This window comes from Ochotona curzoniae, unplaced genomic scaffold, assembly GCF_017591425.1.
Source record: "Ochotona curzoniae isolate NIBS_2020 unplaced genomic scaffold, NIBS_Ocur_1.0 contig_523, whole genome shotgun sequence".
In the NCBI taxonomy this organism is placed as follows: domain Eukaryota; kingdom Metazoa; phylum Chordata; class Mammalia; order Lagomorpha; family Ochotonidae; genus Ochotona; species Ochotona curzoniae.
This window is the reverse complement of record NW_024466459.1, coordinates 3,474,857-3,490,141: the sequence shown is the minus strand read 5'-3', so window position 1 is coordinate 3,490,141 and position 15,285 is coordinate 3,474,857. Positions and strand designations below refer to the sequence as shown.

At 37.9% G+C, this 15,285-nt stretch overlaps 1 protein-coding gene across 1 annotated transcript in view; it reads right to left on the bottom strand.

The window, feature by feature from the left end:
- The window catches only part of CEP112 (centrosomal protein 112), a 362,513-nt gene that overhangs the window by 154,255 nt on the left and 192,973 nt on the right, over window positions 1-15,285 (bottom strand). The window contains exon 20 of the mRNA XM_040989545.1: window positions 2,860-3,090. Within this exon, the coding sequence (XP_040845479.1) occupies window positions 2,860-3,090 (231 nt within the window). The remainder of the gene's footprint in view (window positions 1-2,859; window positions 3,091-15,285) is intronic.

The following is a 15,285-nucleotide window of genomic DNA, read 5'->3' as shown; positions in this document are numbered from 1 at the left end:
AGAAGATGCGGGGGCAGGAGAGGGTGTGAGCTCTCATCAAGCACCTGGATCCCTGTGTCCACAGGCTTAGGAGGGCTGTGCTAAAGATTTCTTTCACATCTCTCAGATGGCCTGCATCTATTATCTACTATTCTTCACAAGTACTTCAAAATGATACGTGTTCAACCCAGAAGTTTATTCTCTTGAATCCCTGCTGATCTTTGGAACTACATTTTCCTTTTAACATCAGAGCTTTCTATCACAGCAGTACTAGCTCGTCTCCCCTTCCTCATTTGTCTCTGCAACTGCATCTCTGTACACACTACCATGTTCAGTGCTCTAGCCGAGATCATCTGTCACTCCTCAGTTCCCAACCCAGTGTCCTTTCTCTAACCCTCATCCTTCCTGATTTCCAGGCACATTCTTGAAAGATCTCTTTCCTAAACAGTCTTATCTCTATTTCCATGAGCATGTGTTTTCTCATATTTCTCTTTTCCTTGATGATCTTTGACTGTTTCCTCCCCAATCTCTCAAACACAGCTGCTCCCTAAGTTCTACCTTCCATTTTCCTCCCTCCCTTTTTTCCTCTCCTTAACAGTTTTGCTGACTCGCAAGGCCCAAGCTAGCAGATACCTCCAACAGCTGTTTTCCTCCAGTCCCAACTTAGGTTCTCCATAAAGATTCTTGCATAAGTTTCAATTCAGCTTCAACAGTACAGTTAGTGTAGTGTGACACTTCAAACGCCATCTACTCTTGACTGGATTCATCTTCTTTTGTTCTCACATGATTACAAGGTGAGTCTGCACCGAGCAAGGCCACTCAAGACCATCTCTGCACTGATTCTCAAGCTTGCTTCCTTATCCTGTTGCCACTGACACTCCCACTACTCCTCATTACCTTGGGTGCATGCACGAAGCCCCTCTTGCTTAGACTCTTTCAGTGTCATCAACTTCCATGGCTCTTGTCCTTGGTAACTCTGAGAGGATGTTTTACCTAATGATTGCTTGAATTCTAGCACTTTAATTCTCAAAACCTTTTGGTAGTTTTTCACTATTCACCCAGTAATTCCATTTTTTTTTCCACTTTGGAGACTTTCAATGACCCAGTAAGCCAATCTTTAAGTTTAATCACTATTTTCTTTGATTTGTGTATGTACATTTATATACACAATTAGTTTTTTGTTATGTCTTTGACCTGGAAGATCAACCCCTATATCTACTTGGCAAACTGCCTATTCTATGTGGTTCAAATGACATTTCTTCCAGTTAATTGCTATAGCATAAAGTAATTTTCCTCAAATCCCACTCAACCAGCATTATGGTTTTCTCCATTCCCCCTCTGCCTTCCCTGTGTGTGTGCTGCAATCCCTATCATTTCATGATCTGTTTGATTTCATGTTCATCACCCTTCTTCCTTTTTTATCTTCTCATAGTGCACAGGATGAAGACTTCTTGGATGTAGGAAATCTACCATAAATATTTAGAAAATGACTGACTCATGAGGAAATGGGAGATACGGATTTCAGAAAACTCATTATAAAGCTTCTTACCAACAAGAAGCACATACAGGAGTTCAAGGAATTTAAGGAATATCTCACACAGGAAATAGCAACACTGAAACAAAATTAAGCCGGATTGTTGGAAATAAGGGACACAACAGAGCAAATTAAAAATATAATGGAAGGTCTCAATAATGGCATGAAGAAATGGCAGAAGAAAGAATCTCAGAATGGGAAGACAGTTCTTGTCACAATGGGGAAACAATCAAAAAGCTGAAGGAGACACTGAGTCAACTAAGAAAATTATTTAAGAATTAAGGGACACTGTTAAAAGGCCAAATATAAGAGTTATGGGAGTTCCAGAAGGTACAGAAAGAGAAGCTGGATTTAAAAAATGTAGTCACTGAAATAATAAATGAAAACTTCCCGATTAGGACAAAGAATTGAGAAACAGAACACAGAAAGGGCACAGAACTCATAACAGATCTGACCAAAAACGATCTTCACCACAACACATGATCATAAAGGACAGTCTGTTGAAATGTGATTTTTCAGATGAATTAAGGTGCTTCATAAACAAATGGTATAATGTTTTATATTGTTTGAAGTTAAGCATTATTTAAATGTGAAGAAGAGGTGGGAAAATTGAAAGGATTCAGAGGATTCTTAAAATATCCTTTTCAAGTTTCTTATCCCCCTAAATACAGACTGGCCTTAAGGAAATTAAGGGAAAAGTTACAGCTATTGTGATTAAGAGCACTTCACAGTTAGTGCCTGATTAAAACATTTATAACTTCTTAAAATACCTAAGAGTATTTCACATGGTGCTTTGAATACAAGTCAAAATATCTAAATATTATATTGGATTTTACATAAGTAACATATAATTCCAAAGATATTTTGCTTACCTCTGCCGAATTATCAACCTGGAAAAATATATCATCATTTATGTTACACCGTTATTAAAAACTATCACATCTAGAAATGATTTTTAGTAAATCTAGAAAATACAAGAAACTTAGTCTTAACCTGGAAAAAAGTAGCATAATAGTCCAAGCACTCCTGGACAACATAATACTGGATAATATTATATTTTTGCTTTGCCACAATGTGTGTTTAGTTCCTATGGAATGGAATAGTGTCATATAAACTCTTTCACAAAAATCAAAGGAAAAGCTGGGAAACTTCCTAAACTAACTAACTCAGAGTGGAATTTAGAACAGAGGAAGACACTTAAATTGCTTAATTAAAGAATTAGTGAACTTGAAGAGTAATTCTTTGGATAATCTTTGAGAGATTAAATATGAGGATGGTATGGGTGGATCATAGATATGAGTTCAATACATATGTTTTATGTGAATAAATCCCCCAGGATGGCTTACCTTTTCCAGTGTCATCTCTGTCTCGGCGGCGTGCGTCTTCTTCAGCTCCAGCTTCATCTTCTCTGACTCAGCCTTCATTTTGCTGATAGCCAGCTCATGGTCCCTTGCTGTCCTTTGCTTCTCTTCTTCCCGAAGAAGACCAAGCTCCACCAGCTGCTGCTTTCGCTGTGAGTTCACACTAATCAGCTCCTCTCTCAGCTTGTGAACTTGGGCTTCCATGTCAGCAATAACCTTGTTTTCAAAAATGGAAGAGTGGACAGTGGATATGAATAGGACACTCGAGGAAGGCCAATCAATGCAGTGCAGCAACACAAAGTTCCTCTGGCTCCCTCCCCCTTCCCTCCTTCTGCATTCTCAATCCCACCCAGGACATTTGCTTAATTAATTGTATTCTTAAACAACGTGGCTTTAGTTTTAATTCTTTCTAATATCTATGTACATGGACTAATTCTTGCTTTTGTAAATCTTGAGCAACATTATGTTCCTAAAATAAACCCGCTCTTTTGTCTTTTTTTGTCATTGTACTTTCATTGATCTCTCCTTTTATATGAAAAAAAATCAGTATCATCAATCATTAGAGAAATGCAAACTAAAAGCAGAATAATAAACCACCTTACTCCAGTTAAATTGGCTATTACCAAAGAGACAAAAAATAACAAGTGTTGGTAAGCATGTGGAGAACTTTCACATGCTGCTGGTGGGAATCTGCAGTAATAAAGCCACTGTGAAAAATAGTAGTGAGGTTCTTCAAAACACCAGCAACTGGATTACCATAGGATCCAGCACCCCAGTCCTCGGCATATATACAAGGGAAATGAAATTAGTCCACTAGAGACATATCTGTCCACTCCTATGCTTACTACAACACTATTCACTAATGAGTGGATAAACAAAGTGTGTTACATATGTTCAGTATGAAAAAGGATGAAATCTAGTTATCTTGCAGCAACCATCTCAAATGAAGTAAGCCAAACACAGAAAGACAGTTCCGGATGATCTCACTGCGGGTTCGGTAATCTCACGGAAGTTAAAAGTTTAACCCGGGTTATCAAACGCAGGGAAAGGCAAGGGGCAGAGGGAGACTGGTATAAATATTAACAGATATTATGGTTAGCAGTAGTAGGAAGCTATAAGGTTCTACTGTACTGTAGCATGATCATATATGTTAATATGCCACACATTTATGAAAATGCAAAAAAGACTGTAAGAATTCTAGATGTTTTCATCAAAAAGAAATGTTAAAAGTTTGAGAAGACATATTTTACCCCTAACTGGGTAAACACATATGCATGTTCTGAAACATCAGATAGTACAAATATGCATACTTTTAAGATTAACCAGTGTAAAATGGAAGAAATAATTGGGGTATAAGAACACTTTTCAAGCTAGGACACAGTTAAATGGTTGGTTTTGTTTAATTACTACTGATAAAATTGTGGCTAAAGAATGCAGTTTGTTTTTCATTATTTTAGGAGAATAATCTTTTAAAAAATGTTTTTCAAGATTCACTGTATTTATTTGAAAAGCAGAGGTACATAGAGAGGGAGGGAGAGACAGACAGACTTTCCATCTGTTTGTTCATTCCCTAAGTGGCTGCAATGGCAAAGGCTGTGCCAGGCTGAAGCCAGGAGCCAGCGTCTGGAGCTCATCTGGGTCTCCCACAAAGAAGGAAGCTAGGATGATTTTTTCCAATACAACTGTTCTGAATAGTCTGAGAAGAATTGGAATTAGCTTTTCCTTAAAACTTTGGTAGACTTCATCAGTGAAATCACGGTCCAGTTTCTTGAAGTAGGCACTGCTTGTTACAGAGTTTCCTCTCAACACTGCCGTATAGCAGAGGCTGTTACATATTATGTTCTCATTTCATTTCTTTCTAGGAATTTTGTTACTTCCTATTTTGACGTCTATGACCTAGTGTTCACTCAGGAGCATGCGTTCAGTCTCCATATGTTTGCATATTTTCTCGAGTGTCTTGTGTTGTTAATTTCTAGCTTCATTCCATTGTGTTAAGATATGTGACATCATTTCAGTCTTTTCGAATTTGTTGAGGCTTGCTTTATTGCCTAGCACAGGCTCCATCTCAGAGAAAGTTGCATGCACTGATGCAAAGAATGTGTATTCTGTAGCTGTCTGAATGCTCTGAAGGTATCGATTAGGTTCATTTGGTCAACAGTCTCCCTCTAGATACCTTACCATCTCTTTTAAATAGTTAAGAACCCTAAATTGGGTGCATCTATCTTTACTATACTCATATCTTCCTGTTGAATTGAGCCTTTGATTAGTATATAAAAACACTGTTAATCCATTTTAATAATTTATTCTTTTAAAGTCCATTTTTGTCTGATAATAGGATGGCTATTCCTCTTTGTTTTTCGTTAGCAAGGAACTATTCACTTTCTGTATGTGTATTTGTTGGTGACTTCTGTTTCTCACAGTTACAAAATAGATGGGTCTTACTCTTTCATCCATTCAGCCAGTCCGAATCTTTTAATTGGATAATTTAGGCCATTTACATTCAAGAGTCTTACTAATAATTAACAGATCGGTCCTGCCATTTCCCATAAAGATTCCTGCTGTTTTGAATTTTCCTTATACTAGGAAACTTTCGGCCTTTGTATTCTTTCACGATGCTGTCTTTATCTGTTTCCACGTGTAGCACATCCTTAATCATTTGCGAGACTGGACAAGGAGTGACAAACTATTTCAATTTTTGTTTTGCAGGTCTTTATTTCACCTTCATCTGCAAAAGCGACATTTGCTGGTCACGGTATTCTGAGCTGAGTACTTGGACTATGTCTGCTCTCTCCTAGCCTGCAGGGTTTCTGATTTCAATCTTATTGCAGATCTTTTGAAGAAAATCTGACATTTCTCTCATGTACATTGTAGGACCTTTTCTTTCCATTTTGTTTCGAAAGACTTAACATAATGTGTCTTGGTTAAGGCCTTTTCTGATCATGTCTACTAGTTTTTTGCGCTTCGTCTATGTGGATGTGCTTCTCTGTGTTTTTCAGAAACGTTATGAGCTTTCTTTTGACTTTTGCATTTCATCAATCTCTTCATCTTCACCTTGTGATATTTTAGCATTGTCGTGCTCCTCTGGGCAGTTGCAATGTCTTTGTTGTTCATGATTCCTGCATTTCTACATTTATTTTTAGGCATTGTGGAAACACTTGTTGGTTCCTTCCTCTGATGGCTTTGAAATATGCCTCTGTGGTTAATGGAGTGTTTGTTCCTTTAGCGGACACCCAGACGCATGCGCTGTGTGGGTCCGAGGAACTCAGGCCAGTGCTCAGGGGTGGAGCAAGAGTCCAGAGTGACTCCCAGGCCAGGCATGGCCGACTTCTTTATTATCAGTAATAGGGTGGGGACAGTCACATCGGTTGGGGAGGATCATAGCCTTAGCCTCTTTCTGCCAAGATGAAACAAATTCTCACAGCGATCCCACAGTGCCGCTGCACTCCACTAGACAGGCACACGAACTCACAGTCTGTGTACTTCTCAGGGTGAGTGTACAGCCCTCTGCAACGAGCATGCCCAGCAGTCAGGAAACTGAGACTCTTAAGCCAGACACAGGAATGCCCAAAGGCCCACCCACACCCCACTATCAGAATTCTCAGTAACAGGGTGCAGGGTTCCCACAATTACAGGAAGCAAGAGAGCCACGCTCACCCTTGCAAGCCTTCCCCATCCACAAAGAGACCTGCAGCATATCCAGAGACAGATGCCTGCTTGAAACATATTGGTTAGTGTTCCACAGGAGCCTTAACAAAGTGAGGGAAAGAAGCGCTTCATGGGCTTAAGTGGGTGCCACAGGCCAGACTCACAGTCAGTGGGGACTTTTCTCTTCAATAATAATGATAAAAAATGGAGGACCTATCCCTCCAATAAAATTCCCTAGTTAGGCATGGGCTGCAGCAGCCTCTACTTGCCTGATTAAGAGGATACTTTCTCCCTGCTGGTCACCAGGTGCCTTGGTGCACATGCTCTTCCTTCACAGGGCTAAGTGGGCACTCTGACCCCTGCTGGTACTTCAGGCCAGATTCAATGTCAGCGGCAATCACGTTTCCCCTCAGGCAGTATCACCGAAGGTGTGAGCTGCCACAGGTTCCTCTCACCTTGCTTCCCCTCCAGGTACGGGGGGGGGGGGGGGGTAAGGTACTGGTGGCATCCTGTTCACCTGCATGACTGTGTGGTAGCCATGGCTCCAACATATGTCTTCAGAATTTCCATTGCAAATTCCTCACAACTGTCCTCTGGGAATATAGTTCCTCCCCTTTTCTTTTGTGATCATCCCACCATCATCATCAGTGTCTCTCCCTATTCAACTGTCTTGGATCTTGCTAGACATATCTCTTCTAGATGCTCTATAGAATTTAAAATTTAATCGCTTGTCTTCTAATTAAATCATTATTCAAACTGGTCTGTACATGCTAATATAGTAACACTCATTTTCCCAATTCAATCTATGCTATTTGTCCTGCATTTTGTATATTTAATTTTTCCTACTTTTTGTCATTTCATTCTAGATGGAGAATTCTTTTTCCTCCAATTTTGTCTTTACCCATTTAGAAATCACATTGCATTTTCTCTTAGTGGTAGCAACAATGTTCCTCAAGCATTCGACATGGGAAAATTTTAATGTTAATTATTTTTACCTCCTTATGAACAACAAAAGAAATACATGCAATTTTGAAATGTGGTTGGCCTCTTTCAGGTTTATATGCTACACTTACTTTCCTTTATTATTTTAAATCCATTTAAATTTTTAAATTATATATTACATATGAGACAAAACTATTTTTTACTGTATGGCTAAAAATTCCACTTGAACTACCCTGGTCAGTAGTTTTCAGAGGAAAAGTTGATCAAATCTCATCTACAAGCTCCGAGATGAACAGTTCAGGAAACCCTGTATTGCCACCAATGCATTAGTTATAAATGAAGCTCTTCCCAAAGCACGGCAACTGTATTATACATGCTATAGTTTCAAAAAACACTGCGTAAACCTTCACTGCCATGGCTGGGAAAGCAGAAAATCCAACATGGCAGTAACACAACATTAGCATTCTGGGAAAAGGAACAGAACTAAATGATGAAAAATTGCTTTGCTGATCAAAATATCTACAACAATTATTTCAGTTTCAAGAAAAATACTACAAATATGTTGTTTGGGATGCTAATAGTTTCATCATTTCTTTATAACAGTTCATAGAAATACTATTTATTTCGTACAAGTTATCTTGCACATATTATTGATGGTAATTTTTGTGACAATTCCACTACGATAATATAAATAAATCTTATCTTATTTTGTAGCTAGTAAACACAAATCTAACCATTAAAACTTCTCCTCCTTTTGAACGGAAGAATCTGCTATAAATGGCTGGACAAAATATTTATGCTGGAATAGGAGAAAGAACTTAAAAATGACAAATATGAGCCCCAAAGACCTTATTATTAACTCATTCATTCACTTTCTCTTTCTCCATTTCCCTCTCCCCCGTCTCTTAAAATGCTACCTTGAAATAGTTTCAAAGACAGGTGTAAGGGGAATTTATATACAAGGTAAATTTTCATAAATTTATGTAGCAGAAAAGAGGATTCTTTTCCCCCTCAGGAAATAAATGCAATGTTTCAAAGTTTATTTATTCATTTCATAGATAAATCGATACATGTATATCAATATATACAATAGATTTGTAGCTCAGTGGTCCTTGAAAACAGTCTCACCTTTTGTTCTCTATTTTTTAGAGATTCCTTTCAACTGAGTACTTGGGAATAAGAGAGTCAATTTAATCAAACTCAGAATTGATGCAAAATATTCTGAGAAGAGATTGTCTTAGGCAGTGACAACAGTAATTATACCAGGGCTCAAAAGATTCTTTTAAAAAAATCTCTATGATGTCAAGGTTTGCGGGCAAGAACTGGCTGTTTTTCCTAAATTTAACTTTGGAAAAAGCCACAGAAAGCATCAACACGAGATATAAATGATGATACCATTATTAGTAGTAAAAAAATTTTTAAAAAAGTAACCCTGAAAAAACCCATGGTATAATAAAAAGATGGTTCTAAACTGGAGTACATTCATGTGTGGGAGGGCAGGGTGTGCAACCTGGGGGACAAGGCAAGAAGAAGCGATGAGAAACAGGTGGACTTTACTTTCTGCTCTTTCCTCTCAGTGATATTTTACTTTTAGGGTACACTGCAATACTACTTGATCAAAAGATGAAGAGAATGTAAATGCTTCCCTCCAAATTGCTCTAAATATTCACTGAATCCATTTCCAGTGAGCAACAGTGCACACATGAACCTATTTCTCCACACGCTTGCCAATGATGCACTCACCATTAGTTCTGTTTTTGCTAGTTGGCTAGGTATGTGATGATAATAATATGCACTAACTTAATCCAATAGCGATTTTCAAACACAAGAACTAAACTGAAAATGTATCAAATAGTTTTGGAATAAGTAGAATATTATATGATGAACTTACTGAAGGTTTCCTTCATTTTAATCATTAGAACATACTGATAGCTGGATAAAAGTTTTAAAGTCCTAGATATGTTAATTTTTCTTTAATGCGTTAAAAAGTAAGGTATAATCTTCTTCTGTGTCACTTACATGAACAGTAAATTTCCCTCAAATCCACAAAATTAGTAACAGTTATTTCTGTAGGAGATGAACAAGTTTTAGTAAGCCGACTTCCTATATTGAGAACATCGAGAAAAATTAGTGACTGTGAAACATCTCTGAATCTGACAGGTGCTGCTGGCAAAAGCAGAACGAGGTTGAAGAGCATATATGTGATTATGAACCACCAGTGTTATCATCACAATAGCTCTAGGAAACACCTTAAAATGCGCCTCACTAAAGCAAAGTATATTGAGTTGAGGACACATTCATGGTTAAAATAGTCACCAGATTATTTTCATCAACCAAAAATTATTTTATGTACATCCTTGCAAGAAAAGTATAATAACTTCATGAGGTATTGAGTTCATTGTACATTTATAAAGAAGTCCATCAACAGAAAATCGCTATTTCAGTTTCTTATGCTATTTGGCATATATCTTATGATACTGAAATACTTTTTGTGTGCCATTCTAACTCAAAACTATATATAACTTACTGCATTAACACAAATCTGTTAGAACCTATGACAAACTCAGCATGAACACTGACTTTAAAAGTAGTTTTCCCTAAAAGAATTTAAACCAGAATACGTAATACATACACACACACACACACACACACACACACACACACACACACACACACACACAGAGACTCCAGCAGGAGGAGGAACAGCAGTGAGCAATGTACTCTGAGGGCTTGGATGAAGAAGTGATTACTTCCATATAAAAGGGTTCTGGCAACTAGGAAAAAAAAAAAGACTAAATTCATCTGAGCTGGCTGGCTGGTTGTCTGGCAAGAGATGAATGTGTATTATTCATAATACAGGGATACTGATACACAGAAGATATTTCAAAAAAGAATGAGCACTACGAAAGAAGGAAACAGGAAACAGTGTTATGAGTAAATACAAAAAAAAAAAAAATCAGTACAGATACTGAAGGATCTTGAATGTAAAGCTCCTAAAGGGTTGGATTTTATTCTGTAGGTGCTGGAAAGTCTTCGAACACGCACTGAAAGGAAAGGCCAGAGAGTGTTGGAGGCAGTGTATAGATAGTTGCAGCTTCTGTTTCTACTCCAGCTGCCTACTGATGCAGCGTGGGAAGCAGCGTTAAGATGGCCCCAGGGCTTGGGCCTGCATGTGGAGTACCAGATGAAGCTCCCAGCTCCTGGCTTCCATGCAAGTGAGCCCTGGCCACTGAGGCCCTATGGGGAATGACCTAGCCAATGGGAGACTCTGTCTCTCTTCTTCCGCAAATACGACTTTCAAGTAAATAAATCTTTAAAAAGCCATAAAAGGTCAAAAAAATGGTCAAATCAAGTTTCAATAGAGTTTTAAAAGCATGGAGAACAGAGAAGATAACAACAATTTGAAAAGATGACGGTGGAAAATTTTCAAGATGTGAAGTAATACAGAGAAACAAAATATTCATTATATACACAAAAAACTACACAATTTCAGGAAAACTCATTAAATAAAACCAAAATAAGGGGAAAAGTATTTCATATCCATGGACTGCAAATTTTACATTGCTAACAGGTTAGTTCATCAACTTCATCTACAAAATCAATAAAAATCCAAGGATGCTATTTGGTATATATCAACAACCTGATATCAAAACTCTCATGGAAAAGGGACAAGTTGGAATAGCCAACATAACACTTAAGCAAAGAATTAATTGTAGGACTCAAATTTCAAGGTACCATAATAAAGACAGTGACAGAATGGTGTTGGCAATAGAAGACTCATAACATACAGACTGATAAGACAAAATGGAAAACTCAAAAACAAACCTACAGAAATAGAGTTAACAGGTCTTTAGCAAAAGAACCAAAGGCATCATCCCCAAGTGTTTGTGGATTTTTTTTAAATTTATTCTTTTGAGAAACGTCTGTTCAGATCTTTCGTTCACTGTTTACCTGGACTGTTTGAATCTTTGTTGCTGTTTTTTTTAGTTCCTTACATATTCTGTATATGTAAGATTGGTATATTTTTTTACACGTTGATCTGAACATGGATAAGTGGGAATGAAATAAGAGGAGAGAGTATAGAAAGGATGATGAAAAGGGACCAGCACACATTAGATGGAAGCAACAGGTTCTAGTGGCACACAGCACATTGGAGCGCTTATAGACAAGATTAATGATTCATATACATGTGAAAATTGGAGGAGAGCTTCATGGGTTAGGACAAGCGAGATGCTGATTGATCTGATCAGTTCACATTATATGCATGTGTTGGAATCTTGTACTGTTCCCCAAAAAGGAGTCCAAGCATTACATGTGAAACGTGCTATTGTTGCTTTTAAATTTTTTAAAGTGTGTGGGAGGGAATTAAAGGCAAAATATTTTCTCAATAGGCGATAATGGAACTGTTGGATATCCAAATGTCAACAAAAATTAACAAAAAGTGTATCACAGATCTAAGTGTAAAATGCCCAAAACCAAAATTTATAGAAAAAAAAAACTAGGAGAAAAATGTGGTTGATCTTTCATATGGCAATACAATTTCAGACATAACATTAGCATAATCTATGCTAGAAAAATACTGGGCGGGGGCGGGGGGGCAGCACTGTGGCTCAACAGGTTACCTGCAAGCACCAACATCCTGAATGCATGCCGGTTCATGTTCTGGCTGCTCCATTTCCCATCTAGCTCTTCGCTTATGGCCCAGCTCCTTGGGACCCTGTGCCCATGTGGGAGACTCAGAAGGAGCTCAGGTTCCTAACTTTGGATTGGCTGAGTTCTGGCCCTTTTGCTGTTTGGGAAGTGAACCAGTGGGTGGAAGATCTTTCTCCGTTTCTCCTTCTCTCTATAAATCTGTCTTTCCAATAAAAACAAATAAATCTCTTTTTCTTCCTGTTGCTGATTTAGTTTTATGGTTTTCATTTAAAGGAATGTATACTAACTGTGTAACAGAGTCTATCATATCCAGATATGAAGATACAACACAGCATGCATCTCTACTTTCAAATCAAAGATGGATTCCCAATGAAACTGTTAAATGTATCTTGACAACAGGATGTTAGACTCTCTGGCACTGTCTATACCTACAATGTCAGGACACACTTAAATAAAAGAATGATGGGCTTAGGACTGCTTATGGTGTGCTATACTATTGTAATAATAAAAGGGAAATCAGTGGCGGGGGTGGGAGAGGATTTGGGGAGATGGTAAGGGAAATCTCAGACCCTACAGAACTGTATCATAAAAAAATAAAATACTTTAAAAATACAGAAAGAAATAAATCATTTTAAAAAGAAAAACACTGGAAAATTGGGAGATATAAAACTTAATTTTTTTTTCTGTGAAAAATACTATTAAGACAATGAAAAGATAACGTCCATAGTGGGAGGAAATATTCACAAGACACATATGATAAAGGACTTGTATAAAAAGCATAGAGCAAATTTTATGGAACTACAAGGGAAAGACAACCCTACCCTTCTAGCAGCAGATTTAGTCATACACACAGACACACACAGGGTGTTCAGACAGTTCTTGGGAAATGCATGTCATGAAAGATTAAATATGAATATAAAATATTTCTGTGCAAAAATAAATTAATCCTTTTATTTCATTCCCACAAACTTTTAAAGGTAGCCTCATATACAATATTTATAGCACCAAAGAATTCTCTCCCCCCAAAACACACACACACACACACACACACACACACACACACACACACACACAATCACCACATTGCTAGAGGTTGTGATACCAAAAATAGATTCTTCGATAATATTGCAACTAAGTTAGGAACCAAGAACATACAACAAAACAACAGAAATATTTCCATTATATTTTGAAATTGCAGCTACATATTTGCATAACTCACATTTCAAGATAAAATTAAATGTGCTTAGAATTAATCTCTGCTTTGCCAGGAGAGGCATTCTATACTAGTGCTATTTTGGAGGGGAATGAAGGGATTAGTGGCAGCAGTCAGGAATGACTGGAAAATATTTTACCACCTCTATTCTGAGGGCTTATAAATTCTGACCAATGTTAACATATTTCATAATCAAAAAGAAATTCGTAGTATTTAAATACAAATCCTTACAAATGCCTGACAATGAAAATATGACTTATCAGACCTTGAGGAATGAAGTTAAAGAGAGAACTAAGTAGCATAACATCCTGTTTGCGTTCAAAATGCTCATGATAAGTACAGATTCAAACAGTTTAGCAAGTCCGGAAGATGGATCAGCCTGTGAGAGGAGCGATGGGGAAGCCAAAGAGAAGGCACAAATAACAACACTAGTAATGGAAACAAAGTCACGGCAGTGTCATCCTATGATGTTATTTTGTTAACAAAGGAGGCATTTATAACTGGTGTTGCAACTTTAAAAGAATATACCACCTGACACATAACAAACTAAATTATACCACAAAAATGTAACACCACTCACCAGAGAACCTAGATGAAATATAGAGATTTCTAGGAAAAGATAAATGCTATAAGATTAAATAGAAAGCTAAACAACAAATTTAAGAAAAAACTGAAGGAATAAAGTCTCCCCGTTAGCAAACATAATATAAACTCAGCTCACATAACATTTCAGGTGACTTCCAAAAATATCTCCTAAGTGACAGGTCATTCCAGTCCTTTAAAAACTCTTCAAGAGAATGCATAAAGACAAATATTGCCAAGTTGATTAAAAAAAAAAAAAGTTGGGCCCGGCACGATGGTGCAGTGGTTAAGGTCCTCGCCTTGCAACACCCGGGATCCCATATGGGCACCAGTTCTAATCCCGGCAGCCCTGCTTCCCTTCCAGCTCCCTGCCTGTGGCCCGGGAAAGCAGTCGAGGACGACCCAAAGCTTTGGGACCCTGCACCCGCGTGGGAGACCCGGAAGAGGCTCCTGGCTTAGGAATTGGCATAGCATCGGCCATTGCGCTCACTTGGGGAGTGAATCATTGGATGAAGATCTTCCTCTCTGTCTCCTCTCTGTATATCTGCCTTTCCAATAAAAATAAAAATAAATAAATCTTTATATAAAAAAAGTCATTATAAGATTGATCCCAAACATGTCATGCATACAGAAAGAAATAAAAATTCAGGTATATTCATCCAGGAACTCAGACATAAAAATGAAGCACTGAGTTGTAGAGAATGTAAGGGCAGGTTCACATCTATAAAAACTGATTAATACCAATTAATATCAATTTAGCCCTGCTCCTAACCTGGACAAAGCTGAAGTTGGCCTAAGTACTTGAGCTTCTGCCACTGACATGGGAGACCCAGACAAGGCTCCTGACTCCCAGCATCAGCCTGGCCCTTGGGGTCCTCTAGGAGTAAACCAGTGGATGGATGGATTCTCTCTCCTTGAAATTCTCGGTTTCAAACACTCTTTAAATTAAAAAAAAAGGGGGGGGGCGGGGGAGGAAATACTAAACTATCCAAAATTCACCAAAGCTGGGTCTAGAAAAAACTGAAAAAATATGAATCATAACAATTAAAAAGTAGAAGCATTATAGAAAAAAATCTTCCGAGAAATGTCAAGCCCAGATGTCTCTACTGGCTAATATATATATTTGATTTGTATAGATAAGATTATTTATTTATTTATTTATTTATTTATTTAATGTTGGAAAGTCAGATATAGAGAGAGGAGAGACAGAGAAGAAGATCTTCCGTCTGCTGATTCACTCCCCAAGTGGCTGAACCAATCTGAAGGCAGAAGCCAGGAGCTTCTTCTGGGGCTCCTGCATGGGTGCAGGGTCCTAAAGCTTTGGGCCATCCTTAACTGTTTTCCCAAGCCACAACCAGGAAGCGGGATGGGAAACT